Below are 23,909 nucleotides of genomic sequence, written 5' to 3'. Positions count from 1 at the left end.
TCTTGAATTTGTAATGTCGTAGGCGTATTCACTTATGGTTAAGAGTATATTACATTTCGATAAACTTCCTTTGTGTTCTCCCAGTAGGAGATTTTTAAGTACCTGGTAAAATAAATGCATTCCAAACAAATAACTTAGACATTCAGACTTCATATATAAAATATTATTTGCCTATTGGAGTAAGACATGTTCTCTAAATCCTAAAAAAAAACTTATGTTGTGGTTGAATATTTAAAACATTCTAGCCTTGAAGTATAGTCATGAAGAGTTAATCTATGCTATCACTTGTTTTCCCCCAATTATAAACCGATTGTCATTTACCTTCTTTACAGGAAAGGGAGCCATTTTTTATGATTGCCAACCTGTTTGCTATTTACCAGTTGCTTATAAATCTCTGACTTTAGAAATCGAGGGAAAGAATCCTTGGCCATGAGACTGTAGATTAACTTCTGAGCCTCATCAAAGCATTTGAGAGTTGGTTCTGAAATGTTCTTTGAGATGAGGTCCCTGGTACTGAAGTCAATGTTAATCTGTGGAAATAAATTGCACAGCATTAGTTTAGTTTAATCAAAGAGTGCGTGTTTTGTACAGATGATAGATGCATAAATGATTTGAATTTTTTTCTAAACACAAAGTTAATCCGATGCAAAGCAACAGAAAGTCAGTGTTCATTTTCTGAAATGCAGAACACGTGCTTGGTTTAATTACTTTTCCTAGGTCGAGAAAGTTGGCATTGACAGAGAAGAGAGGTCAAACCTTATTTTCAGATTATGAAAAATGGCAAAGTGAAAAGGCAAACAAGATATTTTATGATTGTGAATCTCTTTTCCCACCCATCCTTTATTTCTTTCTAGTACTTTGACCTTAGTATCTAATATGTGATTTCCACAGACAGGATAGTAATTAGAATTGACTAGGTTGCTCCCATCACCCATCCCCACCCTCCATACCTCCTCGTGTTGTTTCCCAGAATGTTGCTTTTCATTCTAATTTGTTCTTCTTGTTTGCCAAAATGAACCAAATAACAGCGCCCCCCCCCAGTTCACAGACCCCCATGCCTCCCACATAATATACATATATATGTGTGTGCATACATCCTTGTCCCCATAACACTCCCACACAGAGTGTTCTCAGCAAGGTCTCATAGAGATCTGTTATGCTGGAACACACCATTCATCTGCAAATGCCCCAAACTTTGTGGAGATACTTCTTCAGTTCCTCCCCCATTCCAGGCTATATTCTGAGAAGCAGAAAATTTCATATCCAAGTTGTTTCACTTCAACTGAAGATATTCATGAAGTGCAAAAGAGATCTGAATCTTAAAATTCAAATCTCACCAAAGGCAGGTGCTAGATTTGTCCTATTCATCAGTTTATTTTTTGGCACTTAGCAGACTGTCTACCCCACAGTAAGCCATCAATAAGTATTTGTTGAGTAGAATTAAAATGTCTTTTGGCAAAATGGGGGAGACTTTAAAAATGCCAGAATTTGGGGGTCTGGTAAAAGACTGTAAGTGATCACTTATGCTTATCGAATTGAAGCTAAAATACAGGCAGGCAGACCTTCAATCAAATCTCTCCTCAGCCGCCTACTTGCTATTCAGATGAGTAAAGCAAGTTCTGTAATTTCCTTCAATCTTCAATTTCCGTGGTGTAAAAGGGAATGGTAATAGCATCGATCTTAAAGTGTCCTAAGGACTAAATGAGATAAGTCACGTCAAACTATTTTAATATTGTTATTCTAGGAAGAAGAACAGAAGAAAAAATTCATTTTGAAAAGAATCATCAAAGGCCACTATTTGCTCACTGATGTTTTCTTTCTTTAGGAATTTCGGCTCCTCAGGGATCCCAGGATACACCTGCCCTTTTGTTTTTCTGATCATCCTCTCAGGTCCTCCAGCAAAGTTCCAGATCAAATGCTGCAACTTCCTTGAAGGCCTCAAAATCTGGGATCAGTTTCTGCTTCTTTGTACAGGAAGATGGTGTGGAGTAGTGGGAACATTTTAGGATACTTTTCAAGTCTGCGCTCTAAAACGTCTGAGCTTGTGACCGGAGGTGAGTTACTTTCATGCTTCCAAGCTCAGCTTTTTTCATCTCTAAGCTAGGCAGTTCTCGACTGGGTTGTTAAAAGGATTAAAGTGAGATGACCAGTACATTCACTGATTCCACAAATATTTATGCGTCTGTTATGTGCCAGATGCTTTCTGTATTTGGGGAGAGACCACCCAGCACTAAATAAATAGTATTATTTTAAATGTGCACTTGAAGGATGAGAGGAAGCCAGCTCTCTGAGAATCTGAGGAAGAACATTTCTGGCAAAATACGACAAAGGCAGAGTCCCTGATGCAGGAAAGAATTGGTTACGTTCTGCAGAACCCCTGAGCTTGGACGGTGAGAGCAAGAAAGTTCCTGTGGTCAGGCTGGAAGAGGAGACTCAGGCCGAGTCCCGTAGGCCTGTCTCCTGTGGCGAGGGCTTCTCGCTTTTCTACTGAAAGCAACGGGAAGACACTGGAGAGCTTTGAGCAGGGAAGTGGCATAACAACACATCGTGAACCTAGGACAGTGCCTCCCTCATGGCGGGAACCAGTGAGTGGCGGGTGTTGCCGAGATCGGGGAGTGGCTGGTAAGCGGGGAGTCTAGTCTGTTTCGTGCATCCTGCCTTGTGTTGTGGGGATATGAGGATATGGGAATACGCGTTGCTTGCTCTCTCCTTTAACTGTGTGGTTCATGCTGTAATGGCCTCGTCTGCAATTTGTTTAACTTTATATCCCCTGTAATGATGAATATAGCAAGTTCACTCCCTCAGGCATTCATTCACTGATACCGGGGCCTCTGAGTGCTGGCTTCTATTACTATTCTGTTATTTCGGTCACAGCTGAACCTCTGCAGTAACTCCTCATTCCCTATTTAAAAAGACCAAAGCCATCACCTTGGCATTCACGGCCTTCGCAATATGATCCAAACGGATACATGTCCTCTCCTCCCCTCAACTTCCTTATACTCTCTCAGCAATGGACATTTTCCCACGCTATCCCCACTGAGCTGAAAGCCACTCCTGCTCAGCTAAGTCTTTCACAGTCTTTTGTGTCCTTAAGGCTACATTCAAATACCATCTGCCTTGTGAAGTTTACTTGTAGATTTTTTTTCCCCTTGTCTGACTTCTCAAAAGACTTTGTGTTACTTCCACAATATTTACATTTCACCCGTCCCTCACCATGTTTTGTGCAGCCTTAAGGACTCAATAAATATATGTTGTATAAATAAAGTGAAAAAAGTTTCTACATTTGTTACAAGTCATGTTAAGATTTTAAATAGAACAATTCCATTTTAGTCTGATACTGATAATTAATATTATTTGTTCAATATATTGAGATTGTACTTCTGACTTATCCATCCCATTTTTTTCCGATTTGCCTGTTTCCCTACCAAGGAGCTGCCAACATCAGCTTTTGATTGCTAAGTGATGAGCAGAGATACCGTACCCAGGAGATAATCAGTAGTATTATGATGTGACTTGGCAGTTCAGTTTAATGTAAGTGACAAAATATCATACCCACATTATTTGTATAAATGTCATTATTTTTCTCCAAGTTGTTCAAGCTCAAAATGTAAGAATCATCTCTGACACCTCTTTTTCCCTCTGATCTCTCTGTCTCTCTCTCTCTCTCTCTCTATATATATATGCTTTCCTTATTCACCTTTTATTTTGTAGTTTCACATGCTCTTTTTCATTCTCACTCCTGTGTCTCCAGTTTAATCTCCCATAACCTAACACTTCCCCTAAACCATGGAATTTACCTCTTACCTGATGCCTCTTCTTACAATGTCTTTCCTTTCTAAACACCGTGGACACCATTACTAGATCAGTTTCACCAAAACATCACTTTCATTGTTTGAATATTCAGCTGACAATGCATTACTTACTATAACATAAAGTTTAAACATCTTACGCCATCATTAGAGCTTCCTCACACCTGGACTCCGTGTGTTGTTTTGAAATCATCTCCTACGTATCTTCAGTGCTGTCCATAAAGCTGGCCTGCTTTCTGTTCCCAAAATGAATCTTGCATTTAAAGCCCTGTTTATGCTGTTTCACCATCTGAAATCCCTCTTGCCTCCAAAATTTTACTCTGTGCCGAGTATCCTCAATCCCTGATGATTTACCTTAAATTGGATAGCCTCCAAGAAGCCTTCCCTGATCACAGAAGGAAAGTCACTATAATTTCCTTATCATCACACATTATTTTGATTTAAAAATCTTAAGAAGTTTGACTTCTTGCTTAAACAGATTTGGATACAGTTGTTTCTGTTACTGTTAAGTATTCAGTTTGATAATCAGAGAAAGAAGATTTGTCACTACCAAGGAAATTCAGTAGTTTGTGACAAGGAATTAGTTAATCTGTCTTTTATCTGCTATCTTTTCCTTATTTTTTTCATGAATTCTTTTTTTTTTCCTACATGTCCCTCCAAGCATGAGCAAAGCAGATAAGCATCATCTAATGTCTGTCCCAAGTCTTCTTCTCTCCCTGGATTTTTTTCCTTGTTGACTTTGTCTCTCCCATTTCAAAATATTTGAGCAATGGCATTAACTCAGAAATAATCATAAGGATACTTAAATATGATTATTTTATAATAATAATAATAGTAATGATAGTAGATAATAATAACTAATGTTTATCAACTATTACTGCTAAGTTGTGCTAAGTCTCAGTCTTCATACAGCTACTTGGTGTCACGCAGATGACTATGAGATAGTATTATTACCCCTTTTTTCTGAAAAAACAAAACAAAAACTCATCTGAAGAAGTAGTTGGTTTTTGGTAGTCATTTCTAGAATTTATTCATTTAAAGTATTTCATTGAATTGTGCTCAGGTTTGATGATATAAAGATGGTTAAGTTGAAAGTCAATCAAGAAGACAGATTTTGAGAAAATAATTCAAAGGGAAAAATATACCTTCTGAAAAATAAAAACCACTTTCTGAAAGAAGTGAGATTTTAAGCTGAGCCTCAAAGTATTATTATGAGTAGAGAAGGTGAAGAAAGGGACTTGTTCAGGGAGGGAAAACGGAAGGAAGCCCAGTGGGTTTTCAGGGAAAGAAGGGCCACAGCCTGGAGAGGCATGAAGGTCCAATCACACAAACTTCTATAGGTCTTGGTAAATAATTTTTACTTAACCTGAGAGCAAAAGGAGAATTTTAAGTAAGGGACTGATGTAAACACGTGTTTGAAAAAAACATATCACTGGCTGCTGTGTGGTATAATAACTAGGTGTGGATAAAGGGAAGAAAAATTAGGAAGTCATACCAGAAACTCAGGTGGTCAGTGATGGTGGATCAGGCTGGGTCATGTCACAGAGAATGGGGGGAAATGCATAGATTTCAAAGATATTTAGAAAGTAGAATGGGTGGAGCTTACGATTGAATATTTATCAAGGAACAATACCTTTAAAAATGGTGTTTAGAAATATTCTGAAGAATGAGATGATAGCAAGTATTGATGGATTGGATATGGTGTATAAACAGAAGAAAAGAATCAAGGGTGACCATTGATTATTTAGCCAGAGAGAATAGAAGAGTGGAGTGGCCAGGAACTCGGCTGCAGAGGCTCAGGGAGAAGAAAGTTCTGAGCAGAGAATCAGGACTCAGATTTGTGTTTAAGTTTGAGATGCCCTTTTAAAGCCATAAGACTGGAAGAGACCACCGAGCAGCAAATAGGTGAGGACCGCCTCCCCTCAGGATGGTGTGTGCTGGGTCATGAGTGGAAACAGCACAGAGTAGTCACTAAGAGGAGGAAACCCAGTTCTGGAAGCCAACTGAACATAGCGTGTCAGTTAGGAGAGGTGATCATGTTGTGAAGTGCTCCTCAGGAGTCTGTCCTGGTGAGCTTTGAGAACTGTCTGCCCAAAGTGCCTTGTCTTGTCTTCTTGACTCCCCTGAACTTTCAGTGTCAAGAAAAAAGTGAAAATATCAGGCCTCATTATATATTTTGAGACACACATTCCTTTAATATAATCACTTTTAAGCACGTGTTTGCGAACTGCAGCCCCAACTTTGCACTCATCTCAAACTTGATTTTTGGTTGGGTTCTGCTGGAAGATTCATTCATATCCATTCATTGCTAAGTTTCTATCTCAAAAAGTACAGCAGAGGAGGTGATGATCTTGGAGTGGATTGAAGGCGGGGCCGCTGTGAGGAGGTAACCCTCTACCGAGGCAGACCTTCCAGCTACATGGTCTCAAGGCCCTCCTGAGCACTTGGGAATTACAAAGTTTGGCTCCGTATCTCAAACTCGTGGGTCCAGAGAATGGGCTGAGTGGCATATCAGTTGATGAAATAAACAGAGTTATATCTATATTATTTACTGACACGAATAGCCACTTGCATTTTGTTTCTATGGATACACTCAAGTTTCAAAGGTGCTGAGAAATACATTTAATCTGCTTATTTTTCAAAAGGTCACAAATTATCTTAGATTTCTGAGACCACAGCACTGCCAATCTCAGAAAACAAGACTCAGGATTGTGATTCTTACTGAATGACAGCTGAGATGTCATCGTGACTGTTTAGCGGCTTTTAAATCCTGTCAGTTTTGAAAAGGCCTTGACACAGCTGACATTGACGACAATCCATTGCATTAATATGACTGCCTTCTGAATGATGTTCGTGGTAGCTGTTTAAAAACGGTTTTATTATAACGAGCCAGGGGTATTTTAATAATACTCAGGTGATTTTGATATGTGCAAGTTATGCATGCCAATTCTTTTCTACACCAGCAGTTTTAAATTCTTTTGGCTTCCAACAAATTATTTTAGCAGGAAGAATACATTTTTAACTATACCTTTTGGCTTTCCTGTGACCCTAAACAGTGCTTTATGTATTTTTACATAATTTGAATGAAAGTTTTCAGTTGAGCTCTCACATTCAAATTAGGTGGCCTTTTCCTCATTTAGAATGTATAGCGAAGCTGGAAACTGTCATTATGCAAAAAGTGTGCACATGCATATGTAAAACGCCTTACTCAAATGGGGCAGGCAGCTTCCTAGACCTCATTCACAACCAAGCTTAAAAATTACTATTCAAACGAAAGCTGCCTATAATCATGTTTTTGGTTACATGAGTCTATTTAATCACCACTAGCACCTCCAGTCTTACTGCTTTTTTCGCATCATTAAAGGTGGACGAACGTCCTGAAATACATTCTCAAGGGTGGCTATTACAGTTGAAAAGAGCCAAGTTTGTAACATGGAGATGGAATTACCCTGCACAGGACAGGATTCTTTTGTTGGGATTGGTTTTAAAGGCAGAAATAAAGAACATGGAACTAACACGTTAAACTGGGCAAGAGAAAAGGGAAAAAAAAAATCAAATGTATGCCATCATAATGCATAAAAGCATAATGTACACGGATTGCTAAAAATAGATATAGGTAGCAAATGCTATGGGGGCAGCTGAAAAGGAGTTAGACTCACAGTTTCCTTCACCCACCCCAATATGCTAATCCAAGATTAATTTCAGTGGCGCAGGGACCTGTGGAAATTCAAAAAACCCCTGAGCATTTTGTTCTCGAGTAGAAAATGCAGCCGTCGTTTTTTCAGAGGGCCACGGTGATACTGCAGGTTATTAGAGGAAATATTCCTGCCACTTTTTTTTTTTTTTGCTTTATATTTTAAAAAGTTATACAAATTAGAGAGAATATGAGAAAAGAAAGAAAGCTTTTGATAGAAAGGAAGATAGAATCTTTGTGAGAAGGTAATTGTATGCTTTCGCCTTTAGCATAAACATCAAGGTTCCCAGGCTGTGTCATGAACCTTGAAACTAGTCTTAGATCTAGAAAAAAGAATTTGAAATGTAAAAGCTTGGATGGAAGACCTCTCTCCTTGTGATCTGTGTCTCTTAATGACTGCAGGCCTCATCATTTTACCTCTAAGTCTCAGTTCATTTTTCACCTGTACAACGTGGATGAGCGTCATGCCTCCCTAGGAGCGAATGTGGTGATCAGATCAGGTCGTCCATGCGAGGGCACTGGGCAGTTGTTGCTTCTAGTTTCTTCAGCTCTGCTCCCTTGTCTTTCCCTCTCTTCTTCCTCCTCCTCCTCTCCCTCACTCCTACCTTCTCTCTCTTTCTCTTCCTTTATAAGCGATCCCTTTAAGATGAAATAAACAAGAATGCAAACATCACAGGGGTGCAGGAGACCGACACGCTGAGACTCACAGTGCTAGGCTTCTTTCACTCCCGGACTAACCTTCTGGGCGCTGGCTGGTCCTCTGGTTGACTCATCTGTCGTCTTCCTCCCCTGTTGTCCTTCCCTCCTCCCGTTTTGTCATAGTTCCTTCTATACTCAAATTTCTTTTTATTTTTTAATTCTTTTTTTAATTTTTAAAAAATTCTCAGGGGAGGTAATTAGGTTTATGTATTAATGGAGGCACTAGGGATTGAACCCAGGACCTTGTGCATGCTCAGCACACACTCTACCGCTGAGCTCTACCCTCCCCCCACGCTCAAACTTCTGATCAAAGCTTACTGATTCTTTTGAGCTACATTTCCTGATGCCTTCAACTTGGATTTTCCTGTTGATGCTACCATATCACCTGTATTTCCTTCCCGATCACGACACTCATGAAAGTTTATTATAATTCTCTATTTCCTATACTAGAATCTTCCCACCAAGAGGGTTAGCTTCATTTATTCAGGGACTCTGACTGTCTTTTTTTGTTAGCTGCACCAACATGGTGCTTGGTATATAATAGACACCTAACTATTGATCAGTGTGTAAAAACTTAGGAAATTCATAATCAGCAAACATTGTATCTGGAGGTGATTCTATCGTTGAGGGGACACTGTGGGCCAGCAGCAAGTTGTGGGGCAGGACTAAGACTGAAAATAACATCAGCACATTGGGGAAGTGGCACTGAAAAATGCAAAGAAAATACGGATATAAAGTGGAGAATACAAAATTGGCTTTATAGTAATATCAGGAAATGCCTGCAGATGCCCATGGGCTTCCCACTACCAATAAAACGTCAATCTATTTCTTCCCTCAAGACTCAGCTTAAAACTAACCTTATTTAAAATACAGGCCTTCTTTCAATGTCCTGCCTCAATACTTCTCAATCATTATATCATTTTAGGTATAATGCAAACCATTTGATCTGCTACTTTTTAAAAAATTTTTGCACTTAATCATTTATTGCTTTGCTGTTTTTTCTTAGTTCTATAAATTTCATTTTTTAACCTGAGAAGGAAAGTTTCCTTTGAGCCAAACCATAGTTTCAACCTATTGTATTTTCTTGCATTTTCTTATCAAGCTGCTGAGTTCACACAACATAGTGCATTATATGTATGTGTTTACTACCTGTTCTCTTGCTTAGACTGGGCTTCCCTTTCATGGGGGGAACTTATCTTGGGAAAGTGAATAGTAGGCACAGAATAAGCATTTGTTGAAGTGAAATCAAATATGAGTCAATAAATAATATTATACTGCATTAAAAATAAATGCAAAAAACCCAGACACAGATATTTAAACAGTGTCCTGCAAAGTCCCATTAAGATATCTTTTGCTTTCTGACAATAATTTCCTGTTTTATGAGTTATGATGTCCTCACATTGAATAAATACATTTAAGAATCAAATATTTTGTATTAACATTTTTTTTAATTTAAAAAATTGCCATTGTATTTGTTCCTGGATTGGTCATAATATTAAGTTGAATTTATATAATTTTAAAATATTTCACTGTATTATAACTTGGAATGATTTCTCATCTCACAGAATGACAATCAAGATAAATGTTTACTCTTTAATCACATATTTTCCATCCTGACCAATTTTCTTTTTAATATAAAGAAGCAATGATATAAATACAATATATATAAATGATAGAAATGTAAATATTTAAAACAGTGTCTTAGCTGACTATGAAAATATTATTTTAATTTTTGGAAGATTTACATTCTTTTGAAACCAAGTAATAATATTATCTCCTCAAAATTTCCAAATATTATGAAACTAGTAGTCCAAATTAAAGGAAGAACAAATACAAGAATTGTTTTCTTTGCCACTCACTGGTTCTTACTGTGTGCAAAGTAAGGACACTTTAAAATATATATTGCTTATCTAATAATTTTCTTATTTTCAAATCACTTAGTCATAACTAATTTTTTTTCTGCAGTATCTTCTCCTGAAAATATCTAGGTACAATCCATTGAATGAGTAGCTCTTTCTGTCTGAAACTAGTGATTTGTTAACATGTTTTTCTAATATGTGTTCACGTATATATATTTGTCAAGTCCTTTAAAGTTGCTTGTCCTCAAATGTTCTTAGAAGTTAATGGTTGTTTTCAGGGTGATTTAGTGGTACTTACAGTGACTTGTGTAAAGAAAGAAAAGGATTAAACTTTTTAAAAACTGTTCAGCATGATGTAAACCCTAGACACATGGTCTTGTTTATCATTGTCATCTGTCCTGTGTGGTTGTTATATGATTTTTTACAGATGAGGAAACTGAGGCCCAGAGGTCACAGGATTTGAATCTGTTAACTCTAACCTTTAGGTTTTCCACTACGTCACACAAACTCTATTAGTGTAGAAACCAGAGAATGTAACACTGTAAAGTAGAGGGCTTGAGGTCCATTGGGGTTATTACCATCTCTCATAGAGACCTGGAAGTTCCAATGCTGTGGGCAGTTTTGCCTATTAGAATAGGAAACTGAGAACCATTAGTAACGTCAGTCTATCGACAGCGGTCATTTGGTAAATTTAGTATAGTCTAATTGTAAATTGTGTGATTGCATCAATTAAACATATTGTCATGTTAGCAATTTTATAGATAGGAAATAAAGACATGAAAAGTTGAAAAGAAAGTAAATGGAATTTAATAGACATCTGGATAATGTGACTTTGTCATTGTACTCTACTTTTGAGGTTTTCTGTCAAGGAAATTGGTTATAATTTTGCTTCTTTGTAAGAATCAGGTATATAACTATGAGTATAAAACATGGAGAATACTCTCATGAAATCTCATTCTTGAATTAATTTTCTGCTTATGACAATCATATTTTCCAACCTCCACATGAAATATATCACCTTGTCTTGTTAAGTCTGCCTACCAAATAAATCCAGACCTCTTCCCAGTCTTTCTTTATCTCTCCTGCTGCCTATCCCTCTGTAACCACCTCCTCCTCATTAGCAATATCAACATGCTTGTGATTTCTGGAGAACACTAGGGGGCTTTGTTCATCCCTACTACACCTGTGCCCTCAGTCTGAGATATTCTTTCTTCATTTGCTCTCTTGATAAATATTACTTATTTTTTCATGACATACCTTTTTCATGTGAACTACCCTGAAAAACCATCCCTTCAACTCTCCAAATAGACTTAATTCGCTCTTTCCCACTGTGCTAATAACAACTTCAAATTATTAAATTATTATATTGCTTATTATGTATTTGACTGGTTTTTTCACATGTCACTCTCTCCTTTTACTCCAACTTCATTATGGAAACAAGCACTCAAAAAATTAATTTAATGAAGTAACATACTAAGAGTTGGATTATATTTAATATATAACTGAGGAATTATAAATACCTTGAAGACTGCAATTGGTAAATAAGAGACAAATGCCCATTAGTAATTTAAATTGGAAATAACTAATGGCAAATAATAGGAAAGATAATGACTATTTCAAATGTAGAAATACACTTTGCTTTCAATGAGAATTTTGTCATATCCAAAAATAACATTTTTAGATACTTTAAGGAGGCAATATAATCTACTATTTGAAAATCAGCCATAAATTTAATTATGTTTTATGTAGTAAAGATTAATTAGATGGACAAATTATTAAAAACTATGAAAGTTTTATATCCTAAAATAGTAATTGTATTATTTAAAATTATTACCACATAAAATTATTTTGGAAGGAAAGAGGAAAATAAGCAAACCTCTTTTGTCAATATTGATAATTTATTATATATCATAACTTTGAATTCAGCTATAATTAAGAGATTACCTTTCTTATTAGAAGATTTTTTCATACATAATGTTTGAGAAGGTTATCCTAAAATAATCATTATTAAGTAGACAAATTCATAAAGAAGAAAAAAAAATCTGGCTTTCAAACTAATATTACAGAAAATAGGATACTTTTAGAGTTGATTTCAGAGCCTTTTAGGGAATGACACATTAATCAACATGACAAATCTTATATACTACAGTTTCAGTTTTCCAGAATTATTTATTGATTCTTAGATAGTGACTGATAAATGAGTGCTGAAATAGGTCCATAGGAGTTAAGTCATTTTCTCTTTCCCCCTTTGAATTCCAGGCTAAGTTTCAGTGCTTCATATGTCTGCAATGTTGTGCTCTGCCAATACATACAGCAGTAATTAATGTTCATCTAAAACTTGTACTGTTGATCTGGCAACTTTATGCCCTAGGTTTTCGGAAAGTGTTTGCCTTTCATCTATTCTGTCCTCTGTCTTCATAAGCACAATAACTTCTCATACCATGAATTTTAATTTCGGATTAGAAAATACAGTAACTGTCACTTATGAGGATATCAGTATTTCAACTCTGTAGGGAAAGATGACGTCTTGTACTAGTAGTTTATGTTTGGTGCCAGAAGTTTAATGTAGCTTCCCCTTTGCTGCTTATCATTAAAACTCTTCGCTTGTATGTTATGTTCAATGAGGAACCAAAACAGTTTTTAAATATAAATAGCTTAAACTTTGAAGTTAAGCATTAAAGGGATATGCAGAGATGATCGTGGTGTGGTTCTGGATATTAAGTCAAAAATAAATGATATGTTACACACGTAGAACACTTTTTGGGGGACTATTCTCTGTGTCATTTCAGGTTTTCTATTTTCCTGATCTTAAAGCAGCATTGGTGGGTCCTGACCACTGGAGACAATGCCTCACATCTTTGGCTCATTTTCACCGTTGTAGGGTCAGGCCGCTCAAGCCGGCTGTGCTCTTGCCCTCTGCACATCCCCTGCACATCCCCTGCTGGAACAGTGCCTGCTTCACCTACAGCTCTCACCTGCCTGGCCGTCCTATGTGCCAGCCCCAGGCCCCAGCTGGTGCTTGTTCTCATCAAACAGGCGTGAAGGGCGTGTCCCTCTGCGGGTTTCCCTGGTAACCAACGAGGCACCCTGACGTCACTTCCGATATAACCGCTAACCTCCCCCTGACCCCGGGGAGCGAAGCCCGGCACTACGTCCTCCGCTGCGGTCCACCACACACGCTGGGGAGTCGCTGCAGGACCTTGCTGCCGACAGGTAAGCTCCCCGTCCACTAAACGACTGACGTCTCTGTCGCTGACTCGGGGCCCCTTCCTGCGTCTCCAGGCTGGGCGGGCACAGGCCTTGCAGGCCTGCGGAGTGCCGCCCAGCAACCCGCCAACAAATGACGGTAGGCGAACCCCTCTTTTGGAAGCTAAGACATCATTATATGCTGTTATGTGGGCCTCCAAAATATTAAATGTAAAGAATTTATACTGTGGTTAGTAGTTTTTTCCCTCACATAGATATTTTAATTTAAAAAATTTACTCAAGAAGACTATTACAAACTGACCTCCTGGTTTACAAAAGGAAAAAAGAAAGTGAATTTTAAATCCAGCAGCACATTTAAGTGAGATTTCTGTAGGGTTAGCTGTAGAGCTGTTTAATTTGAGATAATTAGACACTGTTTTTAAGAGCCTGCCTGTTGTGCGCAGAAAACAGAAACGTTTAAGCACATAGAAGTGCTTAAAATATTTGCTGAATCAGTACTAGAGGGTCATCTTAAGGAAATTCTGTTGGTATTTACAGACATTTTCTGTTTGAGAACCTAGTGACAATTTAATTTCCCTTGAGATGGACTTAGCGTCTTTCACCTGGGAGCAGATTTGTTAATGGAAAAAGATTCACTGTCGTGGAATATTTCACTCACCTCTTTCGGGGCATCAGCTTCAATGAATTCAGAATAAATCATCCTGGCTTTGGAAGCAATTTTTTCTGCACATTCCGTTTTCTTAAAGTCTTCACAGGCAAGCCAGAACTCAACATTTTCTTCACTAAACTCTGATTTTAGGAATGTTCGAAAAGCATCTAGACCGGCTATAAAATATGTGAGAAAAACTTTTGTATATCACACAGTGCAGTAATAAGGCCAAAACTAGTACCTTGGGTAGTGTGAGCATTTGAGTATTCAGTAGCAAATATTTGTCATCCCTCTAAATAAAACACTTATGTACTTTATTTTTTAGCTTTAGAGAACTGTATTTTGGATCAGTAGTCATAAACATTAAATATTTATATCTATACTTCTGCAATTAGCATTTTTTAAATTGAATAGCAACAGGTAACCTTTGAAGCCTGGGATTCCCATTGCTCCCACCTCTTCCTGTTATCTTATTTTCAACCAAATTTACCCATTTATTATTCCTTGCTCCCATAAATATTTAAGTTTGTGACCATCTGTTTAGACTCTTCCTTTCTCTACTTTCCTCATCACAGTGTGCCCTGATATACTCTTCTTTGGAATATACCTAGAGCTCCTTTGAGAGGGTAATTTTTCTAAATCTTTCAGGGCTAAGGATGGTTAAGAGTGCGCCTCTACTTAGGTAGGTTAGAATCATCATCATCAAATTCCCGCACCTGACTGAACTAAGCCAGGACTTTAAGTTGATGTTTCACACTTGGCACCTGCTGACCACAGTATGTGTTCCTAAGCGAGTGTATCTCAGAGGAGGAGACACCGTCGGCAGGCTTGGTACTGGGAGGGCTTTGCCCTCCAAACGGTGGTAGTTTCCTCCTCCACCTGCCGTGAGGGCCCCACTGCCTGTGCTCAAAGCAGCTCTTCCCCGGCTGTGTGCTGGGAGCGGACTCTTCAAGTTGCCAAGCAGGGAGAAATAAATTTATGGGGAATCAGGGGAAAGGAAACATGGACTAGGAAAAAAAAAAAAGGAATGATCCGAGGAAAGTATACGGAAAAGGGGCCTGAGTTAGTCTGTAGCTGTTGCTGCAGGAAGGAAGCAAAGTGAAGGTTAGTGAAAGAAAAGAGAAATGGGCTTTATGCAGCAAGATGAAAGTGTCTAAAAACACTGGATTAAAAATAGATTTAACCATTTTTTTAATTATTTGAAATAGAGTTGAAATAAGTCGTTGTGAAAGGTTATCAGGTACCAATTAAAATTCTCAGTAGACATACTGGAGAGTGCAGATGTGGTTAATTTGTGAGCACTATAAAAATTCAATTAACTGCATGTTTCTTACATTTAAAAATATATCTGAGAAGCTTCTGTGATACAAATTCGGGTTATAAAAATTCTGTTAATAGCACAATTAAAATTTTCCATGAATTTGGTCCAAACAATGGTGGATTCGAGAGGTCCAAATAGAATTTATACTAAAACCTATTTTATGTAAAAGTTAAAGTATGCTTTAGTAATACTGAAAGAATATTGTAGAGTCACATTGGGCACTATTTCATATGTGTCACTAAGGCATAGGAAGCTTTTTCCCAGTGAGGATTAGCTGCATGCATTCCAGAGAGCTGGGAAGTTAGACATCAAGGAACTGTTATGTTTTCTCCCATCCTGCCTTGTTAATGAAGGGCCACATTGAACTAACCACTATCAGGGTCTTTTCTCCTCCCATTGTTCTGTGTAGGATACAAGGGAACAGAATAAACAACAGAAGCTGGGGCAGTTGTCTGTGTCTTGGACACACTGTTGTTGAACTACTTTCTATTTCTGTACATGCAATCTGAATGTTCAAAAGATGTCAGGGGACTTTGGAATAATATGCTGCAGATAGTCACGATGATATTATCCGAGGGTGCTCTCCGTAGTGGGGCGTGGCTACCGGTTGGGTGCTGCAGGGGTGGCAGGTGGAGCAAGTCACAGTAGGTGGTGGAACCAACACTGGGACCTGTGCCCAGTACCCGCCAGGCATATGCTCAGGTCACAAAACGAGCAGATAATATGGTGAATATGGTCTTTAAAACATTAAAAAACATGGGAGCTATTTCTCTGGTATTACAAAAAGCAAACACCAATCAGCTTTGCAAATGAACCTAGGACGTTTCTACTTTATGTGGGCATGAGGTATAAAAGCCCAGGAGGTTTGCAGATGGAAGCACTTGCCTTCCTCACAACACCTCCCGCGCCCTGTTCTGTGATGCTGTCCCCGGAGCCCCTGGCCCCCAGGGAGCCAGCCAAGTTACCTCCTGCAGAGATGCTCTCCTGAAGCCCTTAGCAAACCTCGCCTGTCCTGCCACGTACATATTTAAGGAAAAAAGAAACACTCCATCCAGAACTTACAAAACACAATTCCACATTCTTGGCATCTTTAACATGTGTTCTTAGTTGGCTTCTAGGAGTATTGTGGATTATTTTATGTCTGTGCTTTAGGAATTAGTTATTTCAGAATCATAGAATCAGAGTGTAATTTCATCTAATTCAGTATAACTTCATATCATACAAATAAACAGTTGTGAAGAATTTATTCAGCTTTATCATGTTCTAAAATAAACTTTTCTAATATTCTCATACTTTATACATTTAAAGTGGAAATGCCATTTGATTAGAACAAATAGTACTGCATTTTCAACATTTTCTACATGTGTATAATGTCATGTCTGTTTCGTGTGAGACATGTTGCAAAGCAGGATTATTTATGATGAAAACTGAAGTTCTAGATATCTTTGTAAGTGACTATTTTGTATTAAATTCTGGGCTATTTTATTTATAACTGACCAAGATTATCTTTTTAAACCGTGATATCAACAATAAATATATAGCCACAATGTACATATTAATAAATACACATACATTTAGGTATGTTTTTACATTCACTAAAATAAGAACAACTCAGTTGAAATAAATACTTAAACTATATTTTAGCCTACAGGACATGGGAAACAAGTGATTTATTTAAATTTTCAACTTTTCAATAGTTTGTGCATTTCTTTTCATTTGTAGCAAAGGTAGTCATGATACATATCAAATAATAATGAGTCTAAGGAAATGACAAGTTTATCACTTACATTGGGGGTTTTCTTTATGTTTTACTGTTTGGAGTTCCTATAATCATACCTTATTTTAGGTCCAGCCTAAGTCCATTTAAAAATGTGTAACTTTGTGTGGCTTTTGGGAATCTTATACTTCCAATATTGATCAAACTCATACTTTGTAACATGTGTACAACTTTCAGAATTTAATGATTCACTTTTAATCATTGTATTTTTAAACCTATTTTTAGTGGGGTCTTACCTTGGCTGGTTAAAAGCGTGTCCATATTTTCAGACCACGCCACTGCCTCTGCCGTTGGTGACCTGTGGAAACAACATCTGCCCTTGACAATAGCATTGTGATCTTTTTCTTCCGTAACCTGTAGTAATATCTGAGTTACGTGTACTTGTTGAATTACGTCATGTAAGTGAGCTTTGCATTGTTAATTAAACTGCAAAAGGTCAACAAGAATTATATATTTTTCCACAGTGTACAGCAGTAGCAAAGCAAAGCGAGATGCAATTTGACATGAGCAAATTATTTATTATTCTAGCCAACATTGTGAACAATGTTCTCTCATAAAGGCACGAGAGAGAGATTACTCATCGTTCTATGGAGTAGAGTGAATTTCTTCCCGATTCTGTTAGTTTGTGTGGCATTACTCCAGTCTATTCCTGAAAAGTCACCATGATAGCAGTAGTGATGATGAACTATTTTCAGCAGTAGTGGTGGAAGAACTATTTTCTGTGTTTCCACATTATACAGAATTGTCCATTTCATAATTATGCATCTCAAGAAAGTTTTTAAAAGTCTTGGTTAAGGATCTCTAACATGGGATGATCTTGAAAAAGCTTATTTATAGTATTTTGAGAATTCCTTTCCCCATTCTGAGACAGCCTTTATTTCTCTTTAGACTAGTATGTTTCCAGCTCTGGGTTGATTTATTTAAATCTAGGAATCTGTCAGGACAGAGTAACATCTTTTCCGAAGCAGTCAAAAGATTTATTGACTTAAGTCTTCTGAAGAAGGTATACTTTGGGGGATGTGATGTAGAAATAATAAATCAGGTTTAAGATAGAAACTTTTTGAGATGTAAATATATCATGCATTATTCCCCTTAATAAACAAAGATCCTGCAGAAATCAGCCCCCATCCATGGAAAGCCTCTGCTGCCCAGAAAAAAAATCGCGAATGACGGCTCTGTGCTGTGCAGAGGACTTAGTCACGGAAAGGAATGGTCTAATTGTAGGTTTCTGTTAAAATGGTTGATAATGAAATAGTCTCACATCCCATCATTCTTAGAAAATTTTATATTTGCATATCAAGGCGACTAATCTGAAATAGGCTAGTGTGAGCGATGCTGGTGTGAAGCAATCTCTATGCTTTTGTATTGTATTACTTCCTGTACCTTTTCCGCAGTTTTTGTTACTTGTGTTGACATTGCCTGTGCTCCCTTCTGCTGTTGCAGTTGTGGTTGTATTTTCAGACAGTGAAGTCTGTTCTCATAGAGGCTACATGGGGTACGGGGGTGGGGTATGTGATTGAGAAATTATTTTACCATCTCCCATTAGTTTTACTTCCTATCTCCCATGTCTTTTATTTCCTTCCCCAATGGTGGGCAGATGATTTTCCCTTCTCCCTTGATCGACTAAATCCTGGGGACACAAGGTTTCCTGTAAAGCCATTTTGAAATGGTGGTTTTTCACTCAAGTGAACATTTAAAAATATATTGAGTGTTCAGTTTCGATTTTTCATAAATGGAGAACAGGACCCAATCATAGACTTCATTTTGCATTGAAGAGCTTGTGTGTGCTATAAAGCCTGTTCCTCTATTACAGTTATGTTCTACTTCATATATGACTCAAATACTAGGTCTTCCATCAAATATTAAAAATTCTATCAAACAGTGCAAAGATTATCATAGAATCTCTTAAAATGCACATGTTTAAAGTGCTGTCTCTATTTGTAGACTAAAGTTGGCATGGTATTCAAATTTCTACTCAGTTCATGTGGGATATATGTTAATGAATAAGGCAGAGAAGAGTTGGACTCCAAGTCTGGCCGTATAGTAAACCCCTTCTGAATGAGGAACAGCCATCAGAAAAAAAAAAAACAAAAAAACAAACAAACAAACAAAAAAAACAAAACCCAAAACCCTGAGAAACAGAATCTAGGCAAAATTCATTCAAGAATGAACATAGGCTCCTCCATTAGTATGTGAGTTCTCTGATGACAGGGAAAAAAACATTGTCTTCCAGCACCAAGAACAGTGTGTCTGGTTCAAGAAATATTTGTTGAACATATAAATAAATTTTGAATGAATGGCCAAACCCCAAATAGAAGCAGGCACGAAAGCCTTCATGCAACAGGGTATTGTGGCTTTCAGGCAGCTGGGAGATGACGCTGATAAGGTTGTTCAAGATATAGCTGAACTGCGTTAGCTTCAAAGTGTGTTCTGGGTGAGGAAAGAAGAGAAATGGCATGGAAACATCCCTGAGCAGTGACAGACCAGGGAGCTCACTCTTGCCCCTGAGCATGTGAAATTGGAGGAAACGGACAACATCCATTCTGAAGGCATCAGGGCAGCCACGTGCTTAGGGAGAGCCAGAGCTGGCATAAGCCAAAAGCAAAAGGAATATTCAGTGAAGAACTTACTGGATACAGAGGAGTGTCTTTGGAATGCAAGTGTTTAAGTAGATGGAAGCTATTCTTACCATCTTCGATAAGGTAGGAAAACAGTGGAAAAAAAAAAACAAACAGAAAGATGAGAGCAAAGTCTGAGAGATGGTGTAGAACCAAGGGCAAAAGAACAGTCCTACTGTTTTGAATTAGATATACTGAAGTATTCCAGATATTCCTTAGATACAGAATATTAGAGGTAATGGAATTAGAGATACCAGGGTATTCTAGCATTATTTAAGGTCCGCCAAATGGTAACATTGTTTTAAAGGGGAAAGTTGCCCTTCAAGCCTCTGGGAAAAGTGCCTGCATACCCCTGCTGACATGTAGTAGTGCCTGGAATGCCCACAGCTCACTGTTTTCTAATAGATTTCAAATCTGACTCGAAAGCTTCAATCTTGACTATCTGATATGATGGAAGGATTGGTGGTAACACAGTACATAACTTTTCAGAAATTAGGTGAAATGCAACTATTGAGAAACAATGTGAATTTACTGTTTAAATGTTTTAATTTGGGGTTGATTGTATATAATTCTGTGGAAGAGTAACTTACTGCTATATATGAATAAACTGAAAGCTAATTTTTATAATAGCATTAAAATGCACAACAATGTATTGAATGTTTACAATCTATACCACACTGTGCTAAACATGTCATATACTTACCTCACTGAATCCTGAAAATGACAGTCGTTTTAATCCCACGTTACCCAGGGGTAAGGAGGCACAGACATGCTAGTAACTGGTTAATATCACACACGTATTAATGGGCAGTTAGAATTCAAACACAGGTTTGTCTGCTTGTAAACCAGACCCCGCAATTCTTCTTAGAACGGTTGAGTCAACATACATACGCTTGCACTTTGTTCATATTTTGGAACATCTGTAATAAATGTTTCACGTAACTTTTAGAGTGCTTTTTCTGTAATAGGATTACTACACTTCACACAAATATTTCCTCTACATAACAGTTACATTGTAATTTCTACTCAACAGAAAGTTTTCAGAAGACAGCGATTCTTAGATTTTGTACATTATCAAATGAAAATAGGACATGGTATTAGATGTGACTGAGAAATATGTTGTACGTTTTTGGAAATGCAACTGTATGAATGTTAAGAAAAATCTATAGAATTAAAGTTGGGAGATAAAAGGGTAGCTTGATTGAAAAACAAACAGATTTGAATTTTACTTGACACATGTTACCTTAAATAAATGGAAAATATGTCACTCCCTCCCTCACTTCTCTCTCTCTCTCTTTTTCCCTTTTATTCAGATTTTAGTTGTAACTTTACAGAGCTCTTCCCCTTTGTGCGAGCGCGTATCTTTCCAGTTCAAGTTGTGATGCACCATCAGAGTTACTTTTTTTGAGCTTTTGATTTGTCGTGAAAATTCACGATGTATCTCGAGCCAAAATCGCACTTAGTATTGAATGGGGTTTTGGCTGACTTCCTTCCTGTTTCCCTCATTAAGCGAGTGCCATCAAGACCAGCAGTCCCCACATTCTGTGTCCGAAGAACCAGGCCAGATGGGAACTGCGTGAAAGCTACCAGTTATCTTGCTAATTGCGCCAGCTAGGACCAGTTGTACTGCATGAGAAAATGTGGGCTCCCACAAGTGAGCTCGCCACACTCAATTAGCGGCGTGCCGGAGAACGGGGGATGCGCGCGAGGAGCCCGAGCGCTCGGGGAAGTGACGCTGCTGCCTTACCCGGCACTTAATACCTATTTTCACATTTCTCAGTCAATGTTGCAACAACGAACACTTTTTGCAAGGATCGTATATATCATATGCCTTTAACTCGAATTTTAATACTTTGGAAAATCTTCAGATAAAGAGAGCTCAGAGGTTTTTCTCCACTTTGTCACCTTCCTGGATCTTAAGTAGAAAGAACTGACTGTAAAAGCAAGCCATGCATCGTTGACATATTTTAGAAAAGAAGAGTGCAATGGAGAAAGGAGAAAAAAATAAATCAGGGGGAAAGACAATTAGCATATTTATCATAAATGAAGGAAACAAAACATCGAGACTAACAAAGACTCAAGTGTTTCATTTGTACATCTTCTGAGATAAAAATAGCTTTAAACAGCAACTCACTTTACTGGCATTTTTCGTTCCACTGTCTGACTGTCACGGATGACGCCAAGTTTCTCCTTCTGACTGATCTTCAGGCTGAAGGGAATGTAACAGCACGAACATTACAATTAGTATGCAAATACCTATCCCCTGGGTTACAAATTGGCATTCTTTAATCATGCAATTCTTGGCTTGTTTCATTTTGTTAACTTTTCAGTGGTCAGATCACTTAAACTTCTAAGTAACGAATAACTCTTTGAGTAAAGTGCGACATTTCCTTGTGTCTGTGGCATAACCGAAAAAAATTCCATTTGAAAGTTTGGTTTCTAAAGTTCATATGTATCTGCTTACAGGGTAACTATTGTTCACATGGGGTAAATCAACTCAGGAAAAAACATTAGGTGAAATTCACTATTCACCTTTAGGTCTTTACTCTGTCTCAAAGATCATTGTTTTTCCTTTGTTCTTTGATTTTTGGGAAGTCTGAGGAGGACTTTTTCATACTCAGTTTTACTGCATATGTTTAAGGATTTTTACAGTTTTATTCATGAACTGAAATATTCTAGCACAAGGCATCATACTTCTTTTAAAAAAACATGTGCATTTATTGCAGCCTAATAACACACATTTCTCTATTTAACCATGCAGCCAAAGGCATTTTGTGCCAGTATTTCTTTATGCAATGCTAATGTTCGAGAAAATAATACTTGAATATATTTATCACCATAAAGGCCTTATATTGGTATTTTTATTTGTAGTCAAAAGTTTTGTGCATGTACCCCCCACGCTTCGTCAAGCCCTCATGTCAACACAACAGAGTTCTTCAGCAGTAAAATCCTACTGGTATATATTCATGACCCTTGGTGTCAATTAAACCCCCCGAAAGACTGACAATTTTCTGGGTGGAAGAAAGAAAGGAGTTGGAAGACAGCAGAAAATCTGCTTCTCCTTGAGTTAGCATTGTAACAACCCCATTTCACTGATCTACAGAAATGCCAGAGGACACTTCCTCTGCAAGTGGTCCTGGGCTAATGAGACTCTTAGAAATTGAAAAGATGACCTAAAAAGTCAGTGTATCGTTAGAAAGGGAGGCTATCAGTTAGATCAGTTCATTTGGTTAATTCAAGCACCATTAAGTCATGTGCTTATGATATGCAAAAATGGAGTCATTAGACATGTTTCGCCTTGTTTTGCTGAAGGAGGATAATAAAGTGCTCACTTTATGATAGATGCTTGAACATGGTGCATTTTAGAAAAATAAACTGTCCAATTTTAAAGACCCTCATTGTAAAAACCATGTTAAGTCAGTAAAAAAAAAAAATATTAGCCAGGCATAGACTTATTTTACGTTAAAAGTTTAAAACAAAAATTGATAATTCTATGTTGAGTTCAGTGCAGATGCTAATACACTCTTTCTCGTACCTCCTTGGACACACACAGTTGTTATTTGTTTGATGTGTGCTTCCTGTTTCTTCCAAGCTTCTTTTAATTGTTCAGGAAGAATAGAATTGAATTTTATTTACCAGAGTGGAAGTTCATAATAAACAAGCAGGTGAGTAAATAAACTGTCTTCGTAGACTATGTGGTTCTTCGTTGCATTCAGTACATCTTGAGGAAGGATGGCCATGTGTAGGTATTGTTGGGATATCTCATTATCACCAGCTCTTAGTTTCAGGGGATTCAGGCTCCCTTATCAGAGCTCATGCCTGGTGGGGGCTGAATGATGCCCCCAAAGGTGACCGGGTCCTAATGTCCAGAACCTGTGAATGTATCACCCTACACACAAAGGGATGTTGGTGTTCTAGATTAGTCAGATGGGCCCAGTGTAAGAGGGGACAGGGGTGTTAAAGCACATAGTAAAATACGTGAGCGCAGAAGCAAGAAATTGGAGTGACGTGAGGAAGGGGAAAGAGCCAAGAAATTCAGGAAGCTTCTGGAGGCTGAAAAGGGCAGAAAAACAGATTTTCCTCTCAGAGCCTCCAGAAGCAACCAGCCCTGCCGACACTTTGATTGTAGTCCAGTAAAACTGATTTTGGACTTCTGACCTCCTGGACTCGAAGATAACAAATTTGTATTGTTCTAAACCACTGAATAGGTGGTAGCAATGGGCAACTAATTAATCCAAGGAACCTGAGTCTTTAAAACACGGCTTAAAAGAAGGTA

General features: G+C 37.8%; 1 protein-coding gene and 1 long non-coding RNA gene across 2 annotated transcripts in view; one reads left to right on the top strand and one right to left on the bottom strand.

Moving 5' to 3' along the window:
- LOC105097306 (uncharacterized) overlaps positions 1-23,296 on the top strand; it is a 329,784-nt gene extending 306,488 nt beyond the window's left edge. The window contains exons 29-33 of the long non-coding RNA XR_010377177.1: positions 1,826-2,054; positions 2,268-2,622; positions 3,430-3,531; positions 12,943-13,274; positions 20,947-23,296. This is a non-coding gene — a long non-coding RNA (uncharacterized LOC105097306). The remainder of the gene's footprint in view (positions 1-1,825; positions 2,055-2,267; positions 2,623-3,429; positions 3,532-12,942; positions 13,275-20,946) is intronic.
- RGS21 (regulator of G protein signaling 21) lies at positions 327-21,778 on the bottom strand. Its single transcript, XM_010989828.3, has 4 exons — positions 21,768-21,778; positions 17,252-17,328; positions 13,927-14,093; positions 327-530 (listed from the first exon to the last, which is right to left on the bottom strand). The coding sequence occupies exons 1-4, from the start codon at positions 21,776-21,778 to the stop codon at positions 327-329; spliced, it is 459 nt and encodes a 152-aa protein (XP_010988130.1).
- Positions 23,297-23,909: the final 613 nt, after the last annotated feature.

Source organism: Camelus dromedarius, chromosome 21, assembly GCF_036321535.1.
Source record: "Camelus dromedarius isolate mCamDro1 chromosome 21, mCamDro1.pat, whole genome shotgun sequence".
NCBI classification, from domain to species: domain Eukaryota; kingdom Metazoa; phylum Chordata; class Mammalia; order Artiodactyla; family Camelidae; genus Camelus; species Camelus dromedarius.
Note: the sequence above shows the minus strand (reverse complement) of the source record. Positions and strands in the feature narration are given on the sequence as shown.

Coding starts and splice junctions, on each gene's coding strand:
- RGS21 (XM_010989828.3), bottom strand. Junction 14,094..17,251: donor CACGCTTTTAACCAGCCAAG/GTAAGACCCCAC, acceptor CATATTTTATAG/CCGGTCTAGATGCTTTTCGA. Junction 531..13,926: donor AAGCTGATGCCCCGAAAGAG/GTGAGTGAAATA, acceptor TTATTTCCACAG/ATTAACATTGACTTCAGTAC.